We start from the raw sequence: 12016 nt of genomic DNA, 5'->3' as shown, positions 1-12016 counted from the left end.
AAAATCGCCTTGCATTAAGAAAGTTATAAATACACTTTACTTAATGTCAACTTTTGGGTTAGAATGTGTTATCAGTTGTAGTCGCCATTTTATCTGCATATTATAAAACCTCCAGTAACTCAGCTGAGCCCACGAAAAATTTACTTAAGACTGAACTAAGCATTACTTTGCAACAGTATTTGCAATGTCACTCGTGAAAATAATCCAGCACGGTAACACAATATAAGTATGTGAATGTGCAACTGTTCACACTCTTAACAGAGTGCCTGTTTGTTTGAATATGGTGATGAAGTCACATCAAGTATTTTAGCAAAGTTTTGCACAACGCTTCGTGGAAATGGTAATTTTATGATTTCTTTGTAAATCCGAAGATGTGTCTTGAACGCCTCCCACATTCATTTAGTTTCCTTTTCTAAAAGAAAGACCATCACATATAATTTACAATGCGTCATTACTGGTAACTGATGTCTGGGGTATCAAGGTATATTTTCTTTGACTTTCGAAACCACTTTCTTCTCCTTGACTCTTCTGTTCTGAAACCAGATGGTGACTTGTCTTTCGGTAAGGTTGGTGGCTGTTGATATCCTTCGTCTTTTTTCCTTGGTTATGAATTTATTCGTGGCGTATTCTCGTTCGAGTTCTTTAAGCTGGGTTTTCGTATAAGGAACCCTTTTCTTCCTCCCTCGTCTGTAAATGTTTATATCAGTCTGATTGTGCATGACATCTCCTGAGGGGGGAAATGCAAATTGTAAGAATGTAAACTTCAAACAGTAGCAGTTCAAAGGGTGTCAAAAATAAAACGAAGGAGATGGAGGAAACATTTAAAAAATGAAAACCCATACTTTTGGCTTTTTAAATATGCTTTTAATAGCTCGGTTGAGACATTTAGGCATACGGTCATTTGCACATTTCAGCGTATTAATTCTGTTACATGGTTATTCTGTGTTCCATGTATTATTCGTTTGAAATATTGTAAATTAAAAGACCAGAGAATTCTTGACAAGATTAAACTAAACGACAGTGGATTTATTTTGTTTGCTTTACATTTAAAATGAGCGTAACGTTTTTCAGTGAAAATGATTTCATGATACCTGAAAGAGGAGATTTCCAAAAATGTGAAGTCTGTGTCTGATCTTTAGGGCAATAAACTTGACCGTTCCAGCCATTAGCAAATGTCCAAGGCTGATAGCCCTCCATGGATATTAAGGCTTCATGCCTTGGCTCTCCGTGGCCGCTTATTGTAGGGACTACTGGAACGTCCAAATAGCCAGAGACCCGTTGGTATGGATTGGGGTAGCTCTGATAAAAAGCAAACTCTTTTGCCCTAGATGACATCTCGTCAGTGGGGACAGAGGTGTTAGTCAAACCCGAAACGTCCATGTATTTGTCCACTGGATAACCGGCTAGAGATGCGTGGGCACCAGATTTCAGTGCAGTTTGTTGAATGCCAACATTTCGACAACTGTAATAGCTGCTTCCAAAATGATAGCCGTAACTGATCGCTGGATTTGGAGGGCTTGTAGGAGCTGGACATGGGCTGCACTGCTTAGCAGATTCAGAAATGACAGAATGCGTTCGATCTCCGACGGAGTAAGCAGGACCCGAGGATAAAGAGTTGTGATGAGCTCCAAATGCAGAGGGAGACAGAAAATTCCTGCATTGATTTGAAGGGACGTTCCCTCCCAGTCCTTCCATCTCCGAGTTAGCTGTGTTGTTTCTGTTGTGCAGGTATCTGATTGTATCAGTCCTCCAAGGGGCTGAAAGAAGAGAAGCTGTCATATCACGACCCACTGCAAACTAAGTACTGCTTTATAAAAGCAGCCTCGGGAGTGAGAAGAGGTGCTTATTTTCACTGATTAGAGTGTGCACTGACCGAGTGAAACCTGATAGGTCGATTCTGGCCACGTGATACGCAGAAATTGAAGCTCGTTTCATCAGTCATTGCACCCCTTTCCCGATGTTAAAACAATTTAATATTTCCAAAATTAATTAATTATAAATGACTAACAGAGATGATGTGCGTTGAAAACAAAACAAAGGATGGTATTTGGCAATACTCTTAACGATATCTTTCATTGAGATTTATATGTATTAATATTATTGATGGCTTGCATAATATATTGTACAGTTTGTAGGATGAGTAAATTACAAGTACATGAATTATTACATGAAATACATGAATTATTCTATCATTCAATTCTCTATTCTACATCCCTTTCAAATAAAGTTTTGGACCACTTTTGCAAACTAACCATTTCAAATTGGGAAAGGAATCATATCGTGATGTAATAAAAAACGGCACAGTGGTGATCATTTTTTGCATTTCCTTATATTGTCACGAAGAATCTCGGTAATAATCTGTTTAGCATCAGAATGTGCTGTTCGGGATAACATGTATATGTCCTATATATAAATGAACGCGATTTGCATTATTCTGTATACAACTGTGAAATAGATTTTAAAGATCACTCATTTTTCTAAGTAAATCATAACCCGATCATATATATATTGATTTCCGCTCAAATTTTTGGATATTTAGAATGACTAAATATTCAAAAATCTGAGCGGAAATTAATTGGATTTAAATTTTATTTTCGCTTACTATCTGCAAATAAGGGGCATGTTTTATTCAGTACTTTCCTTAAACTCATCTTAAGTTTTTCGGGGGTGTGGACATTGCAGATGTCTGATATTTCATTTTGATTTACACCCAATATTCTTTATTTTTTATCATCCCATTGTGTTTTTCCCACAAGATTCTCGCATATTGGGATGAGTTTACATTTTGCATCAAATGCGCTAAATTATTCCAAATTGTCAACTTTCCAATCGCTATTTGACTGTGCCAGAATTTTCAATCGTATTACTTGTGTCAAACGGACAAAAATGTGATTTCGGAGGCGGTCACATTCCCAAAAATCAGGAATCGACGGTTTTCTCTACAGGTCCTTGTTTAGTTATAATCTGAAAATGTTGGGCTTTGTGGGAAAGTTCCAGCATTATTCGAGTGCATGATTCAATTCACTCCATTGCTATCACAGACCGTAGGGTACAAACATATAAATATTCAGGAATATAAGTGTGTTATTAGAAACAGGCCATTTCTTGATTGCTTCAATCTGTTTTTAACAATAAGGTAAGATATAGAAAAATATCTATTTTTCCCCGAAAAATACACCAAAGTTGGCAAAACCACGTGCAATAAATACGTTTAATGAGACAAACCAAACAGTACTTTGCAGCTTACCTTAGAATAAGAGGCTCACAGTGTGCGCTACAAACATTGTATTAGATTTTGTGATTCACCAAAACGAAGAAATCCCATTTTGGGGAGATATTTAGATGCAATTTATATATTGCGGTTAGGTATAACAACAGCAGACAAATGTAAAACGGATAACGGAAAGAGTAGGGATATTATGACCTGGTTTTCAGTGTGGAATATTGTAGCACATTGAGAGGGCTTATCTCACTGTTCCACTACACATATTTTCACATCTTCCTGAAAGTTGCAGAGTCCGCACACAAGTAAATTCGTTGGCGAGACTGCCATTCAAAGCAACTTAACGGAATTTTTCGGCAAACAATAATTGAAAACTCCAAACAACTATCAAACGATATTCTGTACACGAGCAAATAAGGATTATGTCATATTTCAAAGAAAGTATTTTGAATCTTGTCTTAAATCTTTTTTTCAGCATGGCAAAGGGAAGACTGGAAAATTGCAATATAAGCCGTTCTTTCACAAAGAAGACAATGTAGATTCTAACTACAAGCGTCCGAGATATAGAGAAAGGCTAGTGGAACCCATGTTTTTTGCACTAAATTACATTCATTCGTTCCTGTGAATCCTTTGGTTTACTTTCTTCATTTAAAAAAAAACATTTTCTGCACTGACTTGGTACCCTTGGACTATATTTAGTGAAGTAATTCCAATACCGTTTTTAATAAATAACCTGAAGAAAAAGAATTTCAGAACAGCGACTTCAACGCTTATCCTTTCTATCCGAGTATCTTTTTTTGAATAAGCACAGCGCGTTTATTTAAGAACATGCGGATGGTATCTCCCGTCAGAAGAAAAAAAATATAAAAAGTGAGCTGCTCCTACTTTCATTGTGAAAAAAAAACATGCTAGCGATTGATTTCAGATGGCTGCTTTTATTTAAAATTCCGTGAAAATGCAGGATCGGATTAAAAAATATGCCGCTGTCTCAAGTTGTTCGCATCACTGGTATGCAGACAAAGGGGTTCTTTCCGGAAGTAGATGAAGGCCAAGGTCAAGGTGGAGAGAGAGGGAGGGAGGGAGGGAAAGATGGTAAACAGCGGTTTAAAGCAACTCAACAGCTCAGTGGGATATATGTGAAAATTACAAAGATTGGAGATAGCTGTGATTTATAACACAGCTTTGAAAAATTCTATGATATTGCTCAATTATGTCAGATCATTGTTCAAAGTCACTAATACCTGTAGTACCATGTAAAATGGAACATTAACTTACATATAATAGTGTGCGTCAGATTACTGACTCAAACCGCCTTAAAAATAAAACATCACTTTCATTGGAAAAGTGAATACGATTCAGACAGAGCTTCAAGGGAAAGGCCCACCACCACCTTCTCAGGGCAATTAGGGATGGGCAGTAAATGTGGTCTTGCCAGCATCGCCCGCATCCCAGAACAAATCAAAAATACGGACCCAAATGATATAAATCCAAGTATAAACATTCCGCATTTTATTTGAAAAGGATAGCAGTGAATATTGTTTATTTTTAATTTTATTTATTGTCATATGTTGATCTTATTTAGCGAACAGAATTGAAATTTTACACAATTTCCGTAAGTCATTTGAAGGTATTTATTTGAACGTAATTTTGGTTCACAATCATTTTCTTTAACTGTTTTATGTTCTCATCGAAGTTCAACATAAACTTCCCTTTGTCGCTTTGTGGGTTCTGTGGAGAGCCATGGCTGCGAAATCTTCTTCCAACATGCAAAATTTCGTTTATTCTGTTTTGATTTTTAAAATTGGTCTTTTTCTTGCTGGTATCTTTTTGTTTAATGTTTTTAAACTGGCATTTGAGTTACTGAAAATAACGTGCAACATTTATTGTTTAAAAATATTTGCAGGGTGTTATTTTGAATGGCCTTCGGCTCATCAAGCGATTCATAACCTGAAGCATTAATGATAATTTCGGTTTAAAATCGAAACCTATTACAAATATGTTTATTTATACGTTGTATTAACTACAGATATGATTACCAACATTCACTATGAAGTATTAGTAATAATTTTCTTTTGTACAATCTGTTACGTATTTTTATAATTATAACTGGAAAGTTCTCTTAAGCGTGGCTAGTTTAGGATTATTTGCACCTTAAATTGGTAGACTGGCGGACGACTGAGGTCGCGTAACACAGTACATACAAAGCAACTTGGTGCAATTTGAGCTGTAAGCCTAGTAAAATAGATATTCCAATGTTAAAGTATTTACTTAAAGGGATTTACTCCAAAATTATTTAACGACAATAGATACAACATTTTTTAAAAGTCAGTTGATAAAATATATATCCAGCTAACAATATTCATTAAAATGAGACTGACTGTATTACAGGTTATATGAGTCCCGTTTGAATACACATTATCGTAAACATGTCGTTTTTGTCAAACGTAATGGCTGATATTAATACCTGAATGAAACCAGATTACACACCACAAATTGCTTACAATATTTTTACCCAACTGGAAACAAAGTATTATGAACCCCTGACTTTTCAAGTATGTACAAACTATATTATTGATCATATATATTTGAAAAGGAATCTCAGACAGTTGTTAAAACTAGATCTAAATTTACTTGTGATATTTGAGATATACTGAAGTATTCAACTTGCACGTAAAATGCACCTCGGAGTAAAATGGATTTAATCTGTTGACAGTAATCAAGGTAACGAAATACGTCTTTAATCCAATGTTATTAGCCACCAATTAATCGCTTGATGCTGCGAATGTCTCCTACCTCACCTTTTTCACGTGTGTTACAGTTGGAACTACAAAAGTAATTTACTACTTTGCAAGGCACATGACGATGCGCTACTCTGATCGTACAGTCCTAAGTACCTTGTACGGAACGCACCACAAATATTTCAACAGTTTCAAAGTCCTGTCTATCTGAAGAGAATATAGCAATATTTATAAAATGCATTTGCTTAATTCAAAAACAATTGTTAAATATTTTTAAATTGTGTAAACCTCCTTTGCAAAATAAGTACAATTGATTACGTCCCATTGTCTATTGGGGTGGAGACCCAGAATGCACATAAAACAACAAATCAAGCTGAATTCATCCTGTAGACTTAGTGCATTTTAAAAGAAAACTGTTAGCTTCCGATCCCAGCTCCTCTATATGAATACACGAGAATGTATCTGGGTTATCTATTCTATATAAAAATTAATTTATCTGTACCTGTCCAAACCAATCCCACATCAGAGGAATTTCACTTGCTAAACATAAAACATATCAATGAACAGAAAAGTGTATTCTTTCAACGTGGCTGGAAATCAAATACAGTTGAAATGCAAAAATATGCTTCTGCTACGGAATTAGAGTGGTATGTTATGCAGATAGGCTTCTTCTATGTATTCAAATGAATTTCAGATTTTCGTCAGGCAAAAAACGGACGCTATGGTCTGGAGGGCAGCGTAAAAAAAGTTTCCAAGAGACTCCCATCTCCGTGCCTTGTTCCACTCGAGAGTGATATAGAGAAGAAATTAATTCGACTTCCTGGTCTGTAAAATGAACTGCCTTGAACATTCCAATTGTTTGGACAATATGCCATTCTTGTCCCTTGTTATTTAAACACTTCCGATTGCACTCCTAAATTTATCAACATGTTATCTAGGCCCTTGTATCTGCTGCACCCTTTACTATTGGAACTGCGATTTCAACATGATCTGCAATGTTCATGAATAAAGTTTGGCACAAATAGATTTACTTCTCTACTAGTCTATCGCCCTTGGTATTGTACAGCAGGAGTCAAGAACAAGTACAGTCTTCAAATGAAACGGCATTACATGACAGTGGACAATTGGACCATGGGGTACTGACGTAATTCAGTCTTTATTTTAAAGTGTCACATTTTTCTTTATTGTTATATAACCATTATAAATTCCTACCTCTTCGTTTATAATGGAAACTGCCTATGTAAACGTGTCACATTGCAATTACACATTCCCACCAATGGTGGGGCTATCTGCAGAAATGGCTGGAGGGTCCAATTCCAAGGTGACAAGCTTGCACAGGCACTTTCTATTATAAAAGTGGACATAGGGATTTATAATGGAAAAATTGACAGGAAGTGTGCACAAGAGGTAAGTTTTTAATATGATATATTCTTTAATCACTATTTATCTAATATCTGCCTGTGAGCATTGCTTTACAACACTTATGTGTCTCATTGTCTAAAACGTTGATTATATTATTTTTTCGTAGGTTCTTACAAAAAGTAAGACATAACGTTTGCTATTTCAATAGTGGCCCTACAAAGGATTATAATCAGGTAGAGTTAAAACAGAAATACCATGGCACTATTCGAAGAAAGCAGGGAGTTCTCCTGCTGTTCTCGCCAACATTCTTCCCTCAACCAACACCACTAAATATAGATTATCTGGTTATTCATTTGTTTGTATGACCTTGCTGTACCCAAATTAGCTGTTGTGTGCCTATCTAAAAATGACCACTTCAAAACGGAATTCAATAGTTGCAAAGCATTTTGGGGCGTGATAGGCGCTATATAAATGCAAGTTGTTTTTTAAGCAGACGCAATATTTTACATTATTTTTTGACGTTCAGTCACGTACTTGAAATCTGTAGCATCTGAAAAATGCTAATTAAACTGATTCTAATTGCAAATAACTAATGACTAGCAACTCCCTTTTGATTACGATGAAGGTTGCTGTAACTTTAAGACATTTCTTTGGTTATGTATAACACATTTCGGGTGCTGTTTGAAATTAAAAACAGACTTTTGTTCACCTTATATATTGTAGTTAAGAGATTTTGATAGATGTGCAACAATCGCTCAAAATACGTTTGGTCCATACAACTTTCCCAATCATTAGGGAAGCTCCATGCAGGTAAGTGATGGCAAATGGCTTTATTCCTTGTACTGGGAGAAGCTGGAGGACAGCTAACGATGGCTATGTTTTTGCCGCCTGTGCCTTTTGCTTTCAGCTGTTTGTATTTACAATGGATAGGTCTGGAATTTACGCCTTCAAAGTCCAGAAACTCTCACGTACATCTTTAGCAAAAAAAAAAATCATCATGCGGGTAGCAAATAAGAGCCGATGGGGCTGGAACCATCTGGAAGCAAATTTCTTTCCTCATCAATTTTATACTCGAGATGCTCGAGCTGATTCGGACTCTGAAGCATCAATTAATAGATTGCTATTATAACATTTAAAAACTTTGGACAGAAAAATATATAGGATCAAATAGAAAAAAACATTTCACGTATAGGCAGCTAATACACTCAGAAGAGATCCTCAGGTTTTAATAACGTGGATAGATTGCACTTGAACAGTGTGAGTCGGTTTGGTTGACCAAAGTGATAGTTATTTCTACAATAAAATAATGCATTCGCATCCATTATATTTTTATTGTAGTATTATTCGTGAAACTTTAAAGAGCTAGTTCATTGTTATGAGCTCAATAGTACATAGCAAAGTCACAGTATTACGCCCCCGTGACCCCCGCAATGAAGCATCTATTCAAGTGTAAAGTGTACTTTCGTTTAAGAAACCGGTGTGCGATTATTAGCAAATCAACGAGGAACTGAATAACTTTTAAAACGACATACATGAAGAGAATAGAAAATACACAATGAACTGTTGAGGAAATCGTCATAACGTGAAATTGAAAGACAGATAGTTAGACAGATAGACGATAGATAGATTACAGATAGATGATAGATAGATAGATAGTAACCGTTTGTATTTTATAATCTAAATATAACCGTAGTTTTTATTTTGTAGCGGTGCAGTTTAAATGTATTATATCGGTATACTTCTGTCTCCATACAAGAACTACTGGCATATTCCCATTGCACCAAGCTACGTGTTTTGACTAAAGCCTATGAAATAATCCCTTCTTGGAGAAAAAAAGAAAAGAAAAAATGTTTTGAATGCACATTTAAATCCAATGTTACAGAAGCACAGCCTTTACAAGGTTGACAATTTTATTAAAATATAACACGTAATTATTTTGTACACTGTGTTTCAAATCGCTTCAAATTTGAAAATAGGAAATTAACAACTATATTCAGCAATGAAGCAATTTCCTCTGAAATCTATACTAATGTAATCATTCTTTGAACATTAAAGATAACCTTTAGAAAATCATTTATGTATCTAATTATAATTAGTCATATATACATATATGTAATGAATGGTATGCAGGTACTAATCATTTTAGAAAACCAATCTGAAATTTTACTTTCAGAATTAAATTCGGCTCATAATGTAACTATTTCTTCTTTGCCACCTTTGTAGAACCAACTCGTTAATAGCATTTAACATAGAAAATTAGATCTCAAAATAATGTAAGATAAAACATTTTGCACTCATGCAGCTGTAAAAGACAAGGAATTGAAAGAGAAATAACACGTTGAACGTTGACTAATCTATGTGCATGTATATCTGAAGAGAGATGACTGTGCCGTTCATTACATGTCATAATCCAAGTTTTTGTAACTGTCAAAAGCCATTCTTCTTTTGAGTAAAAGTATTTTATTTCACAGTCCGGGACAACTTGGATTCACTGCTTGCTGTACACGAAGAAGCTTTTTCTCTTTCTGCCTCTGGTTTTGGAACCATATTTTTACCTGAGAAGAAGACAGATGATTTTAAAACAGAAGATGGCTAATATAAACGGACTTGGTTTAATATTTTGTGGAAATGAATGGACCCACCTGTTGACAATTAAGAGAGACAGAATTGCCAGGCAGGTATTTAACTTTTTATTCTGTAAAAGCAGGAAAGAGGTTCTCTTACCTGCCTTTCTGTTAAGCCTAACTTGAACGAAATGTTTAATCGGACTTCAGGAGTGAGGAATCGATTCTTTTCAAAAGCCTTTTCCAGTTCGGCGATTTGCTGTTTGCTGTAAGGGATTCGTTTTTTTCTTTGTCTGTGTACCAGGTTCTGCGACGTTGACCATTGCGATGTAAATCCCAATGCTGAAGAAACACATATATCCATCAATATGTTGAGCCATCTCGACAAAATAGTTGAAATTGACGCTAACATGTATTTTATCTACTTATAACGTCGTCTTGTATATGCAAACTCCTATTAACTAAATAATCGATACTGGCGTTGACCTTCACTTATTTTAATTTATGTTAGCTAACTGATCTTCAAAATATTTAACATGGTGGAGAGATGAGAATTAATTTCAAACATAATATTTATTTACAAATTTGGGTTCTCATGCCCCCTTGTTTATTCGAATGCATAATGTACTTTATGCAAAGTAAATGATTTTCAGTTGAGGTGGATATGCTTCTTCTTGTTTTGCTCTGTTTCTATATTTTGTGTAGGAAGTGCATATTTTGATTTGACCTCTGAAACGTGTGAATGAAAAATAGATATGAAGCAATTGAATTAAAATGAACTAACATTGATAGACCACTTTCCTTCGGTAAATTTTTCGCATTGAATAGACACCGTAAGAATTACAACCTTCTTTAGAAAAAGCGAAATTTCTTAGCTTTCCTAAAGTTTGGTGGACATATTTTTCCAAAATGACATGTAAAAATTAAATGCCCTAAAATGCAACTCACAGTCAAAGTAAAATAAACACAATCGAAAACGAAACACGAATTACCTGGGTATTACTATAAGATAAAGAACTACTAATCTTGCCTTTTGAACACATATTAAAAATCTTATCGCACTCCTTAACCGTGTTATCTAACACCGAAAGACAGGTATACAGTGTATGAGAATACATTATCAGACCGACCTAAAGGCCTTGAGACACTGGGCATTGCAGTGTTGAGTGCTCCTCCTGAAAAGGGTGCTCCACAGTACTGAGAATGGCTAAAGATAGGCATGCCCAGATTCTTGGGATCTATCTGGTTCGGGACAGGTGCAGCCCGGGGATACTCTGACGGCCAGTGCTGATAAATGGAGGAGCTTGTAGGGTAGTCACCTCTGGTACAGGGATTGTGCCGATAGCTAGTAAACGAAGATATATGACTGTCACTTTGAAGTTGGTTTGCAGGGAATCGACCTGCCTCAGGTGACATAGCAACTATCTCCCGATCTGCGCTTCCATGCGATCCACAAATCGAAATGTCTTCGGAGTACAAACCGTGGCACCTTCCACCTGGGGTCGTTTTCAAAGGCGATGGGGACATAGCAGAAGGAATTCCAAAATTAGTGGAAAGTACAGGTATTGTTTCCATAGGCCGCATTCCATCTTGCAGTATTCCTGTTTTATCGCTAGATGTCTCTAACGTCAGTTTGTACTGCTGCGAAGTCGAATTCATCTTATAGCTGCACTAAATGATTATGCTCACTTCAGCCACTTGCAATTATAATCTCCCTGATATTTTTCTGTCGTTACTTGCCAGCGTAAATTCTTCTTTGTTCCAAATATTGAGAAGGATATGCGTGTGTAGGCACTGAGCAAATACTTTATCTTCCACCTCCCAGGAATGGAACGAGGCTATCCATTAAGTGCACATACTACACCCTGGTCCAAACTACCTGATCTTTTTATTGCTGTAACTCTACTACAGTTGGTAAATAAAACACAGTGTGGACTCTTTGCAAATTAAACTTTGTGAACAAACGTCAAGGACACGGCTGCATTACAGAATGACACATTTGTACTGTAGCTATCATACTGTTGACCCAAGGTCAATGCTGAGTTTTGTGATCATTGTGTATCAGCTTACTCTTTCAGTTTTTCCTTGTATGCCTTTTCCCTGGTGATTTTAATTTACAACATTTGATT

General features: G+C 35.9%; 2 protein-coding genes across 2 annotated transcripts; both read right to left on the bottom strand.

The window, feature by feature from the left end:
- Positions 1–476: 476 nt before the first annotated feature.
- On the bottom strand, positions 477–1779 carry LOC137323316 (homeobox protein Hox-D13). The gene is made up of 2 exons (XM_067986805.1): positions 1092–1779; positions 477–727 (listed from the first exon to the last, which is right to left on the bottom strand). Exons 1-2 carry the CDS (start codon positions 1777–1779, stop codon positions 477–479), a joined length of 939 nt encoding a protein of 312 aa, XP_067842906.1.
- An 8009-nt stretch (positions 1780–9788) lies between these two features.
- LOC137323315 (homeobox protein Hox-D12-like) lies at positions 9789–11546 on the bottom strand. Its single transcript, XM_067986804.1, has 3 exons — positions 11018–11546; positions 10048–10229; positions 9789–9878 (listed from the first exon to the last, which is right to left on the bottom strand). The coding sequence occupies exons 1-3, from the start codon at positions 11544–11546 to the stop codon at positions 9789–9791; spliced, it is 801 nt and encodes a 266-aa protein (XP_067842905.1).
- Positions 11547–12016: the final 470 nt, after the last annotated feature.

The sequence above is a fragment of the Heptranchias perlo genome, chromosome 7 (assembly GCF_035084215.1).
Source record: "Heptranchias perlo isolate sHepPer1 chromosome 7, sHepPer1.hap1, whole genome shotgun sequence".
NCBI classification, from domain to species: domain Eukaryota; kingdom Metazoa; phylum Chordata; class Chondrichthyes; order Hexanchiformes; family Hexanchidae; genus Heptranchias; species Heptranchias perlo.
This window is presented reverse-complemented; position numbering and strand designations above follow the sequence as displayed.

What these genes read in the sequence shown, in the direction of transcription:
- LOC137323316 (XM_067986805.1), bottom strand. Translation starts at nt 1,779, where the DNA reads ATGACAGCTTCTCTTCTTTCAGCCCCTTGGAGGACTGATACAATCAGA. An exon ending in TTGGAAATCTCCTCTTTCAG is followed by an intron (nt 728 to 1,091) that starts GTATCATGAAAT and finishes TTCCCCCCTCAG; the next exon opens with GAGATGTCATGCACAATCAG.
- LOC137323315 (XM_067986804.1), bottom strand. Translation starts at nt 11,546, where the DNA reads ATGAATTCGACTTCGCAGCAGTACAAACTGACGTTAGAGACATCTAGC. An exon ending in CAGTGTCTCAAGGCCTTTAG is followed by an intron (nt 10,230 to 11,017) that starts GTCGGTCTGATA and finishes GTGTTTCTTCAG; the next exon opens with CATTGGGATTTACATCGCAA. An exon ending in TAGGCTTAACAGAAAGGCAG is followed by an intron (nt 9,879 to 10,047) that starts GTAAGAGAACCT and finishes TCTTCTTCTCAG; the next exon opens with GTAAAAATATGGTTCCAAAA.